The 19,333-nt window shown below is 42.8% G+C and overlaps 3 protein-coding genes across 4 annotated transcripts; 2 read left to right on the top strand and 1 right to left on the bottom strand.

Annotated features, from left to right (window-relative positions):
• Positions 1–40: 40 nt before the first annotated feature.
• itpa (inosine triphosphatase (nucleoside triphosphate pyrophosphatase)) lies at positions 41–4,203 on the top strand. Its single transcript, XM_038716411.1, has 8 exons — positions 41–133; positions 336–393; positions 480–544; positions 1,903–1,976; positions 2,066–2,097; positions 2,218–2,330; positions 2,491–2,567; positions 2,732–4,203. Exons 1-8 carry the CDS (start codon positions 71–73, stop codon positions 2,862–2,864), a joined length of 615 nt encoding a protein of 204 aa, XP_038572339.1. The 5' UTR covers positions 41–70; the 3' UTR covers positions 2,865–4,203.
• Positions 4,204–5,916: 1,713 nt separating this feature from the next.
• On the bottom strand, positions 5,917–7,018 carry rangrf (RAN guanine nucleotide release factor). The gene is made up of 2 exons (XM_038716408.1): positions 6,938–7,018; positions 5,917–6,788 (listed from the first exon to the last, which is right to left on the bottom strand). Exon 2 carries the CDS (start codon positions 6,761–6,763, stop codon positions 6,182–6,184), a length of 582 nt encoding a protein of 193 aa, XP_038572336.1. The 5' UTR covers positions 6,764–6,788; positions 6,938–7,018; the 3' UTR covers positions 5,917–6,181.
• Positions 7,019–9,136: 2,118 nt separating this feature from the next.
• vamp4 (vesicle-associated membrane protein 4) lies at positions 9,137–19,156 on the top strand. 2 transcript variants are annotated; one of them, XM_038716409.1, is made up of 9 exons: positions 9,137–9,350; positions 10,643–10,791; positions 11,647–11,748; positions 14,236–14,282; positions 14,508–14,558; positions 15,576–15,676; positions 17,401–17,480; positions 17,620–17,671; positions 17,768–19,156. In XM_038716409.1, exons 2-9 carry the CDS (start codon positions 10,789–10,791, stop codon positions 17,791–17,793), a joined length of 462 nt encoding a protein of 153 aa, XP_038572337.1. In that variant the 5' UTR covers positions 9,137–9,350; positions 10,643–10,788; the 3' UTR covers positions 17,794–19,156. The 2 variants fall into 2 exon arrangements, with proteins under 2 accessions (XP_038572337.1, XP_038572338.1); XM_038716410.1 differs by lacking the exon at positions 10,643–10,791 and having other exon boundaries at positions 9,138–9,350.
• The last annotated feature ends 177 nt before the right edge of the window (positions 19,157–19,333 follow it).

Here is a 19,333-nt window from a genome sequence, read left to right as displayed (position 1 = left end):
GATTTTATTGGCCGTTGCTGAGCCGGAAGTGTTCGTTCCGATATTGTTAGTTCTCCGGGTGTCATTCATCATGGCTGTCCCTGCTGGAAGGTCTGTGGTCTTCGTCACTGGAAACGCAAAAAAACTCGAAGAGGTAAGAGTCAAACATTTCATGCCTGAGACCGAGGCTATGCTTACGGTGTTGCTGTCTTGTCTGAACCGTTTCAGACAGGATACTTGTACACTTATGCTGTTCCAAACTGTACTTTCTAAATATAGGCAGTGAGCGGGAGCTGTAATTTAATCCAGTCCTGCTAGATTTAATTCTTAACTCTCTTTTTGATCACATCCATCAGGTCGTTCAGATCCTGGGAGATAAATTTCCCTACAAGCTAGTGTCGAAAAAGATTGACCGTGAGTATAAAAAAAAGTTACCACCATTAGAACAAATGGTTTCATGTAATCATTGCTCATCTGAGTATTTCTTTATTTCTTTACAGTGCCTGAATACCAAGGAGAGCCAGATGAGATTTCCATACAGAAGTGTAAGGAGGCTGCACGGCAGGTACATAACTATACTGTCATGCAAGTAGAAGTTCTGTATGTACATCAGAGCTTTATTGCTAAGTAGTGTTTCACACATATGAGGAATTTGCTGTGGTGATAAGGTGCTACACATAGACAAACATACAGTAAACATAAATAAATGTGGAAATATATAAATGTGGAATTGAAGAACAACGTTGCAGATATACATGTGCATTATTCTGGGTCTGTGCCGTGCAGAAGTAACGTAACGGACGGGAATATTGTGTACATATAAATATATAACCTGACAACATAAAAATATACAACAACAAAGATCAACAATCAACAACAAATATGTGCGACGTGCCAGGTCTGAGCCCGACACAAGATGGAACGGTATTTACATGTGCAGGTGACATTTGAATCGTTTGCAAGGGGGGAGTGTCAGTGGGGGACCCGGGCCTTGTTAATGAGGCTAGTTGCAGATGGGAAGAAACTGTTTTTGTGGCGAGAGGTTTTGGTCCTGGTGGACCGCAGCCTCCTGCCAGAGGGGAGAGTCTGAAACAGTTTGTGTTCGGGGTGGGAGGGGTCAGCTGCAATCTTTCCTGCTCGCCTCAGAGTCCTCAAGGAGTGCAGGTCCTGAAGAGACGGAAGATTGCAGCCAATCACCTTCTCTGCAGAGCGAATGATGCGCTGCAGCCTGCCCTTGTTCCTGGCAGTGGCAGCAGCGTACCAGATGGTGATGGAGGAGGTGAGGATGGACTCAATGATGGCGGTGTAGAAGTGCATCGTCATTGTCTTTGGCAGGCTGAACATCTTCAGCTGCCGCAGGAAGTACATCCTCTACTGGGCCTTGGTGAGGGAGGTGATGTTGAGCTCCCAGTTGAAGTCCTGGGAGATGATGGTGCCCAGGAGGCGGAAGGAGTCTACAGTGGTGACCGAGGAGTCACACAGGATGATGGGGGAGGGTGGGGCTGGGCTCTTTCTGAAGTCCACAACCATCTCCACTGTCTTCAGAGCGTTGAGCTCCAGACTTTTCTGGCCGCACCAGGTCAACAGATGGTCGATCTCCCACCTGTAGGCAGACTCGTCCCCACCTGAGATGAGCCCAGTGAGGGTGGTGTCGTCCGCAAACTTCAGGAGCTTGACAGACTGGTGACTGGAGGTGCAGCTGTTGGTGTACAGGGAGTAGAGAAGGGGGGGGGGGGGAACGCAGCCTTGAGGGGAACCGGTGCTGATGGTCCTGGAGTCAGAGACATGTTTTCCCAGCTTCACGTGCTGCTTCCTGTCCGTGAGGAAGTCAGTGATCCACCTGCAGGTGGAGTCAGGCACATTCAGCTGAGACATGTCTGTTGAATGATTGAAACTGATGTATTGTTTGTTTTTCACCTTCAGATTGATGGGCCCGTCATAGTGGAGGACACCTGTCTGTGTTTCAAGGCTTTGGGAGGCCTGCCTGGTCCTTACATGTTAGTAATACAACTTTCACATCCCATTTTATCAGTAATAGCAGTAACGAACAGGAATAATTACAACTAAACTTTTCTACTTTCTGTAGAAAATGGTTCCTGGACAAACTCAAGCCAGAAGGTAAGTATGGTAGCAGATGAAACACTGCTGAGATATTTTGACAGAGATATTTAGAGCTGGATTGAAAAAGTGTCAGTGAGCTGTATGAGCATCTCTAACCTTGTTAAATGTTTGTTGTAGGCTTGTACAAACTCCTAGCTGGGTTTGAAGATAAATCAGCGTGGGCTCTCTGTACTTTTGCTTTCTCTGCTGGGAAAGATGAACCAGTCCAGCTCTTCAGAGGGAAAACAGAGGTCAGAATGTCTCTTATAACGGCGTGTGTGTGTGTGTGTGTGTGTGTGTGTGTGTGTGTGTGTGTGTGTGTGTGTGTGTGTGTGTGTGTGTGTGTGTGTGTGTGTGTGTGTGTGTGTGTGTGTGTATCTTCTCTTCACTCTAATATCTTCATATTTTTAGGGACACATTGTGGAACCCAGGGGACCTCGAGACTTTGGTTGGGATCCATGTTTCCAACCAGACGGATATGACAAAACGTAAGCAAGGACTGCTTGAAATTTCTTGTTCATACCACAAGGGAGAGCCAGAGGATAACAGAAATGAGATTAAGAAATGCCTGCTTATGATGATCTCTTTCACCTTTTGCTGTGTGTAGCAACATATCCAGACTGACTGTTACCTACTTCCTTCTCATCTGCAGCTATGCTGAACTGCCCAAACAAGTGAAGAATTCTATCTCTCATCGCTACCGGGCGCTTGCTGCCATGTCTGAGCACTTCTCTCAAACCAACAATACCTCCCCACAGAGCAAGAAGAAGAAGCAGGAGGATTAAAGAGTCAGGTTCTAAATCTGGAGCAAAATGTATCAAACCTCAAGTCATCAGAAGATACCTCTGCATTGTGAAATCTGATGACTTGAGGTTTGATACATTTTGCTCCTTATTGCACATTGTTTTATTGTTGTGTCAGAAAAGTTTTGTAGATAACAGATGATCACAATGTGTATTTCTGCAATGGAAAATGTGCAGAATTATATTGGTTTTACCTTATTTTGAATAAATGTTTGTTCATTTTTCTTTGTGAAGATTTCTATGCGTCAGTGGTTAGATGGGGAGTTTCAGTAACTAATATGGAAAGATAGCGGAAATTGTTGCAAGCCTTCTTTTCATTTCATTGTTCCACAGTGGATACTAAAAGACAACCTTTTGAGTTTTTGCTTCCAAGGTCTGAGAAAGATAGTCTTGGAGAAGAGCATAAATTACTTAAAGAGGAGCTCCAGGATCCTGATGAGAGCAGCAGACCGCTCTGTGGCCGAGACTGGATCCTGGAGTTGGCGAGCGAAGGAGAGGATGTTCAGGCTGGAGTCCACCCCCCCCCCCCCCCCCGGGTGGGAGGAGGTGGTCTCTGAAGAAGGAAGAGGAGGATGAGGTGGAGAGGGGGATAATACGGGAGTTTGGGGACCCTGGAGCTGGAAGTTGAGCAGGAACTATGCATACACCTGTGACAGATGCCTCCCAGATGTACCGAAAATGTCACACATTAACCAACTCATCCTCTGAGTGAGACGATGAAGACAGCAGAAACAACTAATTCAACACAGATTTAACAACACTTTTTCTTAAAATTACTATTTTCCTCAGTTATTTATATTATATGGAGCTTTTCCAATCATGTACAAGAAAACCTTTGCACCTGGTTGTTGGAAACAATACTTGGCCAGTAAAAGAAGGTGCTGTAGGTTGTGAAATGACTGGATCACTTTGTTTGCTTAGCCCTATAGTTTTGTTTGGGGACTTGCCAGGAAGTAGCAAGTTGTTGTGAGAAGGAACAGGAAAGCTGCATTTGTCTTCATCAGAGAGACTTCAGTTCACTTGTCAGCCAAGTTTTTTTTAACAGAACGTGGAAGATGTGTGCCAGACTTCAGTTCACTAGAGGTCAAAGACACTGCTGTGTGCCCCTCCTTTTTCCTCTGTGGCTCAAACTCAACACACTGTCAGTGCTGTAGCATTCAGGGGGACCTCCAAGCTACTGCCAGTTACAGTATGTATTTCTGAGAATTTAAAAGATGTACTTGTTTTTTTTTATGGTATCTGTTCTTATTGTGTTCACTGTGGCACTGAAGCGTTTTGCAGAGGAGAGAATGAGAATAAATTCTATCAATCTTGAACCATACACAAGAAGACTTTATTTAGGATTTTTTCCATCTCACAAGAGGTCTGTCACTGGTACCATGCAATTACATAATTAATGTTTGGAGTCCATCTATTACAGTTTTGGGTTTTGGACCCAGCAAACCTCAGGCAAATAGTTGCCTAAGTTAGCTGCTTTCTTCTAAGTAATTCCCCCTTGGCCTGAATATGTGGGCATCCAAGATGTTTGTGTAAAATGTTGGAGGGCCATAAAATAATAATGGAATAGGAAAAACATAATGTCTTAAAATGAATATTTTTACAGCTGCCTCTACAGAAAATGAAACAACCTAGAAAGAGACAATTATTCTTTTGTTAACCACACTGCATATTACAAGTATCACGAGCCAAACGGTTTTAGACCTCTGCACTATAGTAACCCTGTAGCCATTCTGTAATAGGTTGTTTTCAGGACCTGGAAAAAGCTTTAAGTCTGTAATGTCTCAAAAGTGTCTCCTGAACTTTAAGTCATGATCCAAAACCCTTATCAGGTCTAAAAGACAGGATGTTTTCAGACTTTATTGCAATGGGGACCAATAACGGCAAGTTTATCCAAGGTAGTTAGAAGGATGCTTTCTGTTGTGTTACTGTGGTTAATGAAGGGATGTGCTACGCCGGGATCACTGAGAGGAAAGGGTGCCCGGCTTTATGAGATCTTAATCTAACATGATTGCACCGGAGGATGAGAAGGGTTTGATGTGGCTTTGGGGAGACTGACTGTACTTCCTTTGTTCCCGTGTTATGTAAGACTTACCTGAATTCCCTCGCTGTGATGAGTTTTATTTAACAGCAACCAGTATTCTTCAAAAAACAGCACATGTAACTGAGGAAAAATGTGCTTCTATTACATACTATATGACCTAAAACTTACAAATCTAAAAGGGCTGGTTTCACTTTCAAAGCAACAATTAATGAGGATCAATTTCCATTTCATAAATTTTGTTTCACCAAACTCACCCTTGAATGAAGTCTTTCCAAGGTTTTTCAAGGTTCACACTAATGGATAATTCCACGATGAGGCCACTGCAGTGAATGATGGAAAGAGTTGTCCTAATACATATTCCTGCTGGAACTCGTCCTCTCAATTTTCACAGTTTATGACCAACCTCAAGTCCCACTGATGACACGGAGGGCTCTCTGAATATTAGCTGCATTTTAACCTTTCCAGATGGAGTTTGTGTTTGGAATCTCACCTTTAACCTCCTGACTTCTACTTTGACCGTTGCCATTACTTTTGTGTTTTCAATGCTGCCATACTGTGAAAAATATAGAGATTAGAGCAGTGGAGCACACGTGTTATTAAGTGAATATTTAGTGGCCTGGAAAGGTAGGTTTGCACGTTACAGATACTGGAAAGGGTCTACTCTCTGTTCCCTGTTTGTATCTACATGTCTAAACATAAAAACACACTTAATGATGGTGGCAGTATTTTGGAGTGAAATAAAGGAAGAGAGGCATAAGTGAGAAAGGAGCTTTGAGCGAGTAGGAGAACTGACGAGGATGGGCAAAGGAGAATTTGGTGGGAAACAGAGGAGCCGAAACTATGACATTTTTATAACTTCCCATAAATCAGAAATGGCTTAAAAATAACATCAATGTGTTTATATTAATCTGATCTGTGAGTTACTGTAGATCTCATCTTTAACCTACAAATAAATCTAAATCAGGTGATCCAAAAATAATAAAATAGACCAAATTCTTCCAACACATTTATTATGACAAAACTATCTTTATATCATGAGATAGGTTTCAGAACAAAATCAAAGGCAGAACAGAACATGTATTCCTATGTCGTATAGCAGGGATTGGACCACTGCTCAAGAGAATTACTTCTAAAACTTGTGGGCCCAAAGCATGGTGCGGGATAGCTTCTCATGGTGTCCCCCACCAAACACAGGCTTAACATGTTTTAATGTGCCTGGGACTAAATCTGTAATCAGGTGAGGTCCCACGCAGTTGTTCTAGCCAAACAGCCCCGGGTTGTGCAGAGTCAGGGTCTGCAACAAGCGCTGGAAGTCCTTCACCGTCCATGGCCCTCTGTGTGTCCCCACTGAAGCAGCACTGCTGCTGTCAGGGCTGATGTTCTGCGGATCATTGAAGCTTATCAGGACATCTGTGGAGAACTGTGGCAGCCGGAACAGACCCAGGTGAAGGGTCACTGTATTCCTCGCTTCTTCGTTGAATTTGGATACACACTGTGTCCCAGTCAGCATCCAGGCAGAGCTGCACTCTGACAGGGACAGCTCAGATTTGGGCAGGGGCACAACGCTGGCCACTTCAAAAGCACCTGGCTCTAGAGCTTTGTTACTGCCTGCGATGTCTTCAAAGTGATACCTGGCGGCGTCTTGGTCTGCCACCTGACCCTGATACTCCACCAACTCCACGATCAGGCTCTGGTCGGTGTGTGCATGGGCAAACACCTCCTGGTTGTCCGGGATCTCCCTCAGCTCGCTGGTGTCTGTGGCGCTGTGGGGGATGACAGCTGACAGCGCTCCTCCAAACAGAGGATGAGGCTGATCCGCGCTGCCTCCAGCACTCTGCATGTCTCTGTGAGGACTGTGAGCAGCTCTGGAGAAACAGCAACAAACACAGAGCCTGGTTTTAAATACCTGCAGCTACAGAAACTCATTCTGCTTTAAAAAACTACTACAGTGATTCAGGAAAACGTAATAATATTACAGTATCTGTAAAAGCAGCTTGATAAACAAACAGCTTACCAACTACGCTCTCACTCTTTTCCGGCTGAAGTTCATCTTCTTCTCGTCACGTTAGGCACATGTCAGCTGCACTGCTGCCATCTACAGGTGAGGCAGACATGTGCGGTTATAACAGTCAGTGGTGGATGAAGTACTCAACCGATATTTGAGTAAAACTAAAGTAAAACCACGTACGACAGCGTAAAAATACAGCACAAGTCCAAAAGTCCTAAAGTAAAATTACAGAAGTATTAGACTACCAGCTACTAAAAGTAAAAGTACTTACAGAAAAATGAACAGTATTGGTATATATTATAACACGTACTCATGTAATTGGCAAAGGTGAAGCAAATTTTAATTTACTTCATATACTGTTTAGTATTTTAGTTTATAACTTAAAACTTAATTTAATTGTATCAGCTGATGATAATTTGTAAAATCTAGAAATATGGTTCACTTCAATTTATATGTATGCTTTCACTTAGAGTAATGCCAGAGATGTGTATATTCCCTATCTACTGGTTGTGTCCCTGATTATTTTAAAACGGCTTGCGTGAACCCACTTTTAAAGAAACCTGGTTTAGATCCCTCCCTCCCACATAATTTTAGACCAATTTCAAAACTGCCTTTTATTGCAAAGATTCTAGAAAGAATTGTGTCCAAACAGCTGCTCACTGTGCTGGAAAATAACAAATTATTTGAAAAGTTTCAGTCTGGTTTTAGGAAGTACCACAGCACTGAGACTGCCCTGCTTAAAGTCACCAATGACCTTTTAATGTCTGCTGATGAAGGTATGTGCTCAGTCCTTGTACTCCTGGACCTTAGCGCTGCTTTTGACACCATTGATCACAACATCATGTTAGACAGACTGAGGCACTGGGTGGGGATCTCTGGTACTGCCTTAGAATAGTTTTCATCCTACCTGTCAAATAGGAAGTTTTGCGTGTCTGTAAACAACTATGTCTCCTAGTTCTGTCCAGTTAAATATGGTGTGCCTCAGGGGTCGGTCTTAGGACCCATTTTGTTTTCCTTGTATCTGCTTCCCCTTGGACATATTATCCATAAACATGGCATTTCTTTTCATATTTATGCTGATGACACACAAATATACTTGCCCGTCAGATCCACAGACCCTGGAATGCTGAGTTCACTTAACAACTGCCTTTGTGAAGTGAAAAAATGGATGTCAAATAATTTCCTCCAGCTGAACTCAGACAAAACAGAAATCCTGGTCATCGGGTCCCAGCAGATGGCAAATCAAATACTGCCATCTGCTGGTTCCCTAGTAATTCACATTAAGCCTGTGGCAAAGAACCTTGGTGTTTGGTTTGATAGTAATTTAAATTTCGAGCAGCACACCACAAAGCTTGTTCAATCATGTTTTTATCAACTTAGAAATATAGCTAAAATTCGATCTATGTTAACTTTTAAGGACACCGAGACCATTTTACACGCCTTCATCTCATCACGCCTGGATTATTGCAACAGCCTTTTCACCTGTTTAACCCAAAAATCTATTGATCGACTCCAGACTGTCCAGAACTCAGCTGCCAGGCTTTTAACCAGAACAAAGAAATATGACCACATTACTCCTATTTTAGCTTCATTACACTGGCTCCCAGTATGTTTTAGAATTGACTTTAAAATTCTATTGATCACTTTTAAAGCTCTTCATGGCCTCTCGCCTTGTTATATTTCTGACCTTTTAGTCCCATACACACCAGCACGTACCTTGAGATCCTCGGGCAGAGGTCTGTTGTCTGTTCCAGAGTCTTGACTGAAAACTAAAGGGGACAGAGCGTTTGCTGTCAGGGCCCCGAGGCTCTGGAACAGCCTGCCCGAGGAAATCAGGTCGGCTGAGTCAGTGAACTCTTTTAAGTCCCTTCTTAAAACATACTTTTAGGAGAGCTTTTCCCGATCTTATTTGACTTTATTTTATCCCTTTTATTTTATTGTATTTTACTAATTTTATATTAAATTGTCATGCTCTTATCTTTTTTGTATTATTCTTTACACTTGTTAAAGCACTTTGTAACTTGTTTTTGAAAAGTGCTCTACAAATAAGGATTATTATTATTATATTATTATTCTTTGATGAATTGGAAGATTTGCTTCATTAAGATTAATAATTACACTTGAGTCGAATATTTCCCCACGCTGTCAAACATCTGCAGCGGCCCCTCCTCCTCCTCCTCCTCCTCCTCCTCCTCCTCCAGCTGTTTGTGTTCATTTCCTGGTCAGCTGATTCAGACGGAGAAAAGACGGGCCGATCGCTAGCACCCATAATGATAATCCTGTCTCATCGTCTGGACAGCATTTGAAATGAAAGTGACAACACCGTAAAGCCAGCTGGAACCCCTGGATTAATACCCGAGTCTCTGTCTGTGTTTGTGTTCGCCAACATCGGCCATCGAGTCTTGAGGGGGAAAAGCAGGTAGCTAGCCACGTTAGCATCCTTAGCTTAGCTGGGTAACGTTAGCTACATTTGTCAATGAAGCCGCCTGCCTGAACTAGCTAAATTAACGTTAGTTAGTAAGCTAGCTATGCTGGCGTTTACATTCGTCACTTTTCACTTAAATTACTGTGGTGTAATAAGGTAGACTACGACAGTCTGACGTACTAGCGTAAATGTAACATTAGGCTAATCAACAGATTAAACAGCTAAAATTGTCAGCGGCTGGGATTTTTACTATTCCTGATAACAGCTGTGCTTCAGAGATTTATTGTCGTTTTATTGTCCATACTACTTGTTCTGACCTTAAAGCCATTACAATGTGTTGGCATTCTTTAAGTTGCAATCCAGAAATTGATTGTGATCATTAATAATCTGCAGTCGTCTCTTGTGGTTATAATGATGCAATTTCCTCAGGTCTTTTGTCCAAACCGGACATTATATTCTGTAATTTGTATTTATAATTTGTAAATAACAACTTTGATATGAATCCAATACAGATTTGTTATGGTGTGCACCCTTAAAAGTCTTCTTTTGAAATAGAGCAGTTTTCTTAAAGGGTAACTTAGGTATTTTTCAACCTGGACCTTATTTTCCCATGCTTTTGTGTCTATGTAACTAATTTGGACAGCATTGCCTGTGCCTGACATTATTGTGGAAAGGATCCCTACAGAGACACGCCTTTATTTAAAGAGTAAGATCATTTTTGTTTAACCAGAAACTGTAATTTTACCTCACAGAACACGGGAGTTGCTGGTCTACCATTGCCTCAGTCAGTGAGTTTGTTTGTGTTACTGTATGATTCTGTGTTTTAAAGGGTTAAAACTCCAAAGTCATCCAGTACCGCAAACTAACCAGTCAAGTCAGCAGGAGACCAGAGAGGTAAAATTATTATTTTTGTCAAGGGAGTCTGGTGGCTTAGACAATGGCGATATAGCGACTGTTTCTGGTGGGAAAGGATGTTACTTTTTAAAGAAAGGTCTCTCTCCTTTCCACAATGTTGTCAGACACTTATAATAACAATCTGAGCCTGTCAGTGGCAAAAACAACCACTTAAGTAGACACACTTTGATAGGACGCACTTGCTGACTGCAGCACGCTCACTCAATACCTGACCTGTTTCAATAAACGTTGTCCTAATTAGTCACATAGATACAAAAACATGGGGGGAAAAATTAAGTTACCCTTCAAGTCTTCCTTCTGCGACCCTGACATGTTAGATTTGGCTTCTCCTCTTTCTCTTTCTGTGTCTCTTCACGCTGTCGCTGCTTCAGACAGAGCACCGTCCGCTGCTTCACTTCTCCTCTGTTTACTGGAAAAGTTCTTCTCCTCTCCTGGCCACTGAAAGGCCTTTTTCCAACCACAGTGCCAGAAAAGGACGCTGCTGAGAAAGCCAGAGTGTCAGACAGAACTGGATTCAATGGTATAGGTTGTATGTGTATGAGTGAGACTAATGTGTTTTCCCCTCGGTGGTTACAGTATAGTGCCTGAGGATCACATGTTGTTTAGTTCTTTTTTAGCACAAAGGCTCTTTATTGAGGCACCGCTGTGTTTTGTCGCACTATTACTTGTAGTGTTTGGAACACGGAACACACAAACACAGACTCGAGGAAGTATAATTGGAGGAACAGCATGTTTTCCACATCTGACATAGAAGAGTTCTACACCCAAAGGCACACAGCGCTATGATGACATTTCCTTTCACAGCTAGTGAGACTCAATGCCTGCTCCCAGAAATATTGGGAATTAAGACACCTTAATAAGATATATTAATATTTCTTATTAATTTGTTTACTGACAAGGCATAAAACACTACGTCACCGACAGCCTATATAATGGAAGAACCACTTTCTTAACATTTTCCAGAAATAAATATTAGATTGCAGAGGAAATAAGCCAAGTCAACTCTGTGACTAATACAGTCAGGCTGTTTAACAGGAAGTTTTGGCACTAGAAGACCCCTCAGATTGCTTGACCATAACCAGTCTCATTAATGCAATCGTTACTGAGCCAGTTTAAATTTAGGGTTCCACTCTCTCCATGTTCTGCTCCAAGGCAGGACCTGGCTGTGGCTATGCCTACAAGTCAAATCACTCACTTCCACCTACAAATGTCAGAGCACTCTCATTTAGCAGACCGCCATGTGTAACATTTATGAGCATCTGGAACTTTTGGGGCTTGGTGGAAGTGTGTTGAGGACTGTTCCTTGTTTTCAAAGAGCTCTCCGACAGTGCCGCAGATCCTAACTGACGGATCCTCTTCTCCTCCTGTCCTACAGAGGGAGCCAGATCGGGAGGAGCAGCCTGAAGACAACATGCCCCCCAAGTTTAAACGACACCTCAATGACGACGAGGTCACGGGATCCATTCGCAGCGAGCGGGTGAGACACAGACGGAGGGAGTTGGGGGTGTTTGGGTTTTTGCTTATCACTGTCATCAAATAATAATACTATTAATAATACTAAAAAAAAAAGGGGGAGCTCCTGGTGATTTAGATATAGATTCAGCGCGCTATATTCGGGATATGGTTGAAAGCTGTCAGCTAGGCATGTTATAGTAAAAAGTATAGTTATAGTAAAGTATAGTAAAAAACAGATGTTGATATAAAATGCCAATTTTGCTGTAAGATGTCCATTAAAAGGAAAAACTGAAGAGAAAGTGAAGGAATGCAAGAAAGAGTGTTTTGAAGGAGTTAAGGGAAGATACTCCTGTGGCCAAATGTCTGGTTCTCATCAAAGAGTCCATCCCCTCCCACCCACCTCCACCTTCCCTGTCCTACCTCTGATTCTTCACTTTATTCAATCCTCTGTTTCCTCTGCGCAAACCTGTTTGTTATTGTGTTGAATTGGGATCAAAGCTAAGCTCACAGGGAGACTTGCATAACAAAATCCCTCCATTCCCTTTACTGCCCTACCTCCTGTCCTCTGATAATAGCTACCAGGTATCCCCTACGTCTCCCATACCAGACAGTGGAAAGAGAGAAAGATATACACAAGGAGAGTATTAGTGCCTCGACATATAAAGTTATTTATGATCATGTGGCCACCATTCCCCCAGGCTAATATTTTTTGCAGATTACAGTGTATTTACAATAAAAAATAAAATGTTAAAATGTCTACATTGGCACAAAATTGGCTGACAGCTGTCAACATTACAGGACTCCCCGGCTTTCCCTTCACAGGCCCTCTGTCGTGACAGGATGATTGTTAGAAGGTGATTACCATGCCTGGGAAAAAAATGGACATTTAACCGAAGCTACGTCTGCATACTGGAATTCAAAAGTAATTAGTGCTGCTCCTAAACTCACGGAAAAACATACTGTATGTATGCAATCTCTCGGGCCATCTTTAGCCGATCTTCAATATATGATGATGACCTGTCTTTCCCAGTGGCAGTGAATATAGTCCTCCTGTCTCACTCTGCCATCCAATGAGAAGCAGACTCTGAGGGTGGCCTTGTTTAGTCAGGTTGCATCGAAACCCGGAGTGTTTACCCTCTTAGTGCGGTTCGTTTGGGCAGGTGTGAACACCGGACCAGATTGAACTCTGATCCGGACCAAACAATCGCTCTGGGGTGAACTCTGGAGTGGTTCAACACCGTTTAAACCAATAACAGGAAGCGTGCTATTTTATGTGCCGTTCAAATGTTTAAAAACATTTTGTTTTCCTGTTTTGGTGACTTAGCTACCAAATTGTCGACTAGCGGGGGACAAACCTGGACTCACAACAAAGTGAGCTGCCTCCTGAATATTTGAGCGGAAGAGAACTTTTCTCAGTTACTAGAGAAAGTGCAGAAGATCTCTGAGATATTCAAAATACTCAGCAATAAAATGAAGAATGAATTCCAGCGAACTGATGAGCCGTGTCATGTGAAAATTTAAAAAACTGCGCCAACAGTACATTAAAGCACTATATAAGTATTTGGAGGGGTTTGTTTTTTTACCCACTGACTGAATGACCAATAAGTGAACGCCATTACCACCACATGGCTTTTGTTAACAATTTTTGGACCCTTTGTGGTTTGCCTTTATGATAGCAAACCAGACCAGTTGGAAAATTTAAAGAAGGTATCATCCTTAAATTGGTTTGATTCAGGAACTGGACCTTTAGGTGTGAATCTGCCCTTACTGTCTCCTCCTGGTCCAGTTCTCCTCCTGTATGAATTTAATGAAGCTTGCATGGTTGTGATCATGGAAGTGTGAGATAATCTACCTTGAGATCCCAGAAACATCACTTTAGTCTTTAATCTGAATCTGTTCAGGTCCACTACGGCATCCCAGCCAACTGATTGTCCTTGTCAGAGTTTGATGTTGAGGTTGAGTTTTTTTAGTAGAGTTTTTTTATTGAGGTTTGGCAAGCAGAACAGCAGAGCAGCAACAGCGTTTTACTGTTAGCAAGACATCATAATGTAAGTGCACTATAATAGCAGTGTATTTGGCCGAATCTGCCTTCTGAAGACGGACCGAAAAAGCATCTATTGATCAGTACAACAGCTGTCTGGCCTCTGGAGGAGTTTCGTATCTCTGGATCTGCAACACTAGCTGTGAGTGCCAAGAATGTACTCTGTTTGGGCCTTTCATCTGACAAGATGCTGGTACTGGAGCTTGTTCCCGACTCAAATTTGAAAGCATTTGAAGTGCTAAAATACTAAATTGTGGCCCTTTAAACTTGTTAGGCTTTGTCCACAACCAAGTAACCAATGACACAGTGTAGTTGGCAGGGTGATACCATCACTACCAAAACCCCAAGCTGTATCAGGACCAGACTTGCCCTAAAAACAGTGGAAATGGTATGATAATCTCTGATTAGGAGACAGTAGTTATTCATTATCCAGAGCGTACTTTTATCTGACCTTTTCCTCTTTTTCAGAGGAATCTACTGGAGGAGGACTCTGATGAGGAGGAAGACTTCTTTCTGTGAGTTTATGCGAGGATATATTCTATACAGGCGTTGAGCTTGTTGGATCAATAATAAATCAAATATATTTAAAATACAATTTACACAGCAGAGTGATGAGAGCAAGAACACTAATATGGATTGTTAATGCAGAGTACACAAAGTCAACAGCGAAATCATTTGTTAAATATGGAAATTTATAGATTAAATTGGTAAGTTTGGCCTGATTAACATCTGTTTTCCAGGAGGGGGCCCACAGGACCCAGATTTGGACCTCAGAATGATAAAATGAAGCAGTAAGTACCAACACATTCCTCATTACAACTAAAAGCCAGAGGTCAGAGTGGTATTGCCAGCACTCTTGAGTTTTGGCAAGGGTGTTATGCAACTGTGAGTCGTCATGTTTACCAGAAGCTGCAGGTTTGTTAGTGGATTGTGTAAGAGAGGCCGCTATGTGCAGGTTGTTGCGTAACTTTTCCAGAACGTCCCAGTCCCTCTGCAGTCTGTTTCCACACTAACCTCCAGAGAGAACCAGAGCGCAGAGGAGGTCATTGTTGAGGCAGTCTGGCACCCAGGCTTGTTTCTCCACGCTCAGTTCATACTTGACCGCTCGTCGTTGTACCAGATTCACACATGAAACCAGATGCCATCGTTACAGATTCCAGGAATGTTGTGTGCCTTCACCTCTGTGTCTGCCTGAACCGTGTTGGCGTGTGTGCTGCTGCAGCTCGTGCTTTGTTATGTCCCTCAGTTTCCTGATGGTGTGATTCACTCTGGCTATGGGCTTTGCATGTTTAATACAATTGCCTTCAATCAAGCTAAAATCCAAGACTGATGATTTCCTGCAGTCTCTTGTCTGAGACAATCAGTGTAATGGTGCTGGAAAATATGATCAGAGAAAGCAAATTCCTTTGTCTTGTATCTCACTTATGAGCCTCTCCACCTTTTTTATTTATTTGGCAATGTCCTCCCTCCCTCTGACCCCACATCCCTCCACGAGGTATTGCTAAGAAATACAATAGAATAAGAGTGACTGATGAGTAATCTGGACTAGGATTTGAGCATGATTCTGCACGTACTGAGCAGGTGCTGACAGGTCACAGTAAGGCTTAGAACCTTTTGACGGGCTTTTTATTGCCCGCCAACTGGACAAGGCTAGATATAGATAAGAAGATATTGTTGGGAAAACAGGTGCAGTGTGCTGTGGTGGGTTGCCACCAAAAGATCAATCCTGGACAAATCCTACCTGTTATCATTTCTGATTCATGTCTATTATTTCTGATTCTGTGCCTCACACCCACTTGTGTCCGTAGGGTGCAGTCGCAGGTCGACGAGGTGATCGATGTGATGCAGGAGAACATCTCCAAGGTGATAGAGAGGGGCGAGCGTCTCGACGACCTGCAGGACAAGTCGGGTGAGTCACAGTGGGACACCTTGTGCAGTGTATGTGTTTTGTTGATTTATAGTGTAAAATGAAGTTGTCTCAAACTCCACAAGGAATGCTTTCTCAATCATGGCTCTGAAGATTGCTGTCCGCACTGTCTGTAGGATTGTTTTGGCATTTGCTTATGTTAATAGGAAAATGTGCAATAGGCCCAATGATCCTGAATGTATGTTTAAATCAAGCAGTGAAGGGTTTGGTATGACTCTGTGGTGTGATCTCAGACCTGTCCGCGTATGAGGCAAATGTAGGATATTGTTAGCTTATAAATATTCTGCTAATAAGAATTTCCAAATTCAAGAGAATCACTCTCTGCATGAAATATTTGTGTACTGACTGAGTGCATGTGTCTGTTAAATATACCAAGTAAAAAGCAGTTTGCAACTGGGGTGACGAAAATAGTTAAAACTGCTTTTGAAAGTCCATCTTCAAATGTCTTGTTTTGTCTGACCAACAGTCCAAAACCCCAAAATATTCAGTATAGTTTAACATACATAACAAAGGAAATCATCAAATCCTGACATTTGTGAAGCTGGAACCACCAAATGATTTTTGATTCTAAAAATAGAGTAGGTACTTGACCTTAAATACACTCGGTACACTTTAATAGTGTTAATGATATGTCCAGGATTAGTGTTTTACCAGGTGTCATTCACACAGCCCCGTTCTTTTTTTCTGTTACTCTGTGTAAGCCAAGCAGGTGTGTGAAACGTGTTCAGCTCGCTCTGTTACACAACTTCACACGCACGTGCAAGGCTTTCAACAAGACACGCACAGCTCTTTCTCCTCCTCCTCTATGGATGACGTGCTCGTATCTCTTGCCAGTCTATTAGGCCTCATCATGACATCCACACAGATGTTGTATAAATGCTGTCTCTGTCATGTTGACCAACCAACCAAGACAATGACGCACATCTGGAACACATTTGTGTTTGCACGTGTCTTTGTGTACATGTGAGCTTTGCTGCATTTGTGGGTCTGTGGACAATGTGTGTGACTGACTGCGTGTCTATACACAGGGCGTGTTGTCTTTATGCGAGCAATATAAAATCCTGTGATTGACACACATTGGCAGTTTGTCCTCTGACCCATGTGCAGGTAGCCTGTTGTTAAATTCCTTAAGATTAACAAGCATTCTTGTCAGAAGCCCCGTCTGAGCGCTCCTCTTTGTAGTCCCAACAGGCCGTTAACAGGCACATGGACGTGGAAACCGCAGACACATGACAGACACAAAGGCTGTTAAAGAGGGACAGGGGCTCGGAGAAGTACAGCGCCGCACGCTAGGGAGCTGTAACCATCCTGTTAAGATGTGTAAACACTGAGTTGACAATGGTATCCAAGAAACAGAGAGACGGGGAGTGGTGTGTGGGCGAGCATTTTGGAGAGGGAGATCACGACAAGGACAGAAGGGATGTTTGAGGAAATGTGTTTCTGCTCCGTCGTGTATAAATCCCGTTGTTGTTCAACATTTCATGGCAGTAGTCGACATGTTTAAGAGTGATTTCACCAGCAGAGCTAAGGCTTGCAAAACTGTAGCACCTTATAACTGAGTCACCTTATCCATCATCAAAATCCAAACAATAGCCAGCTTATTGTTTACTTAGTGATTAACAGATGTCCCCCCCCCCCCCCTCTTCTCTAATTGATCTTTCCTCCTCACGTGTCCTCGTCCGTGCTGCGGTCATGTGATACTCCAGAGAGCCTATCGGACAACGCGTCTGCCTTCAGTAGCCGAGCCAAACAGCTGCACAGGAGGATGTGGTGGAGAGACATGAAGGTGGGCTGACTGTCTGTCTTCTCTGTGTGTGTGTGTGACACCTTCACCGTGTCTCTTTGTGTGTTTACATCTAACGTTGTAGTGAGAGGTATCCAGTATGATGAGAAGGTGTTCAACGTGTGTTGTTTTTATTCCACAGATGAAGATGATTATTGCCTTGGTAGTCGTTGCTCTCCTTCTCATTATCATCGGTGAGTGTTAGACCAGACACACACACACACACAAGCACAGTTTAAATTTACATAATGTGCAGAACTTACTCATTAAATATTCGTTCTCTTTTTCAGTTCCAGTGATCCTGCGATATCGTTAGTGTCCCCTCTCCTCTCCACACAGTTCCACACACCCGCTAGGGGGCGCCAGCCAGCCTCCCCCACTCTCCTCAGCATCAGCCTGTGCACCCTCAAGGATCTGACCTCAACTTGCCCTTAGTACAGATCTTATCATTGGTATTTCTAAATAAATGTGCAGTGAGATCAGTACTAAGGCTTGGTTTGATCCCTGGTTTACAACTAAGCCACAGAAAAGGGAACATGGGAGAATTGGGGAGATATTTTAATGCAGTTTGTGAGAAAAATGCTGACTCTCAGCCCTCTAGTCATTGTGAAGGAGTGTGCCGTTCCATGATACTTAACATGTGTAGAGCCCTGTCTTTGCCTTGACCACAGGGAAACTCCAGGTCCTGCATATTATATCATATAGATAGATACTGGAAAAGGCAGGGAATCCATGCCAACTAGCTGGTCTGAATCTGCTGCAGTAGCCTCGTATAAAGGGGCTCTAACATTTAGCGAATTTAGCGAAACTCAGATGTCCACCCATGATTCCTTGTGTGCCGTCTTCTCACTGTCCGAGAATGAGGACGTTCATAGGGAACATTTTGCAAACACATTTCACTGTTCAACACAAGGCAAGGTATCATAGTGTAGTCAAAGGTCGCTTCTTTTAATCATCAGAAAGGCTTTCGGACAGAAAAGTGATTTCATGTGTCAGGTATGGTCCCTCATCACTACAGATGATTGGAAAAGGGACTAGAAAGGAATGCCATCTGTTCAGACAACATCCTGCTTTCTTTGCGTTGTTGTTCTCCATAAATGCCCGCATTGCATTTCTGTCTGCCTCTTGATAGCTTGTTATACTGTACAGCAAACCAAACATCCGGGTTATGAATGTCTCCTCGCCACTCTGCACTCTCAACCTCTCACCTTCCTCCTGGGTTGTGCTCAGCTCTGGGCCGGTTTGGTCACGGTCACCAATCCTTTTTTTGTTAAACTGTCACTCTGCAGATGCAATTCTGTTTGGTTTTCATACTGCCTCTGTCTTTTTTCACCATTCTTAAGTTCTTATTTCTGCTGGCTGCTTAATGTGAAGCTTGTATGAAGGCTGGTATTCCCCTCGCCACTGAAGAGACCGTTTTGTCTCTCTGTACTGTTACATTAGGTTTAAGGATGGGTCATTTAAGTGATGCAAGTTAAACGTTGAGCTGTGAAACAAACTTAGGTGTCATTGTGTCTGTATTAATTAACTGTATAATACATTCAAACATTTATTATTTTTAATGTAATTTATTTTAGCTGTAAATATTGATTCTGTAATGATGTACAATACTCTGGCATTGCATTGGAAGACTGATATTCTTTTTTTTTTGCTCTGAAATAAAGTGATTTTCAAGGGCACTGGTCTGGTTTAATCTGGTTTGAACTGGCTGCCAATCTCCCTGTGAGGAGGAAATGAGGGGGAAAAAAGGAAAGATGACTGGAGGTGAAGAGGGGAAAAACTTAATCGTCATGCCACTCTTGACCACTTACAAAATCCTCGCTCTCTCAAGAGCCAACAGGGTCCTGGGTTTTCTT

The sequence above is a fragment of the Micropterus salmoides genome, unplaced genomic scaffold (assembly GCF_014851395.1).
Source record: "Micropterus salmoides isolate LMB-PRFRI ecotype aquatic unplaced genomic scaffold, ASM1485139v1 Ms_hic_scaffold_13, whole genome shotgun sequence".
Taxonomy (NCBI): domain Eukaryota; kingdom Metazoa; phylum Chordata; class Actinopteri; order Centrarchiformes; family Centrarchidae; genus Micropterus; species Micropterus salmoides.
The sequence above is the reverse complement of the archived record's forward strand: the minus strand, read 5'-3'. Positions and strand labels throughout refer to the sequence as shown.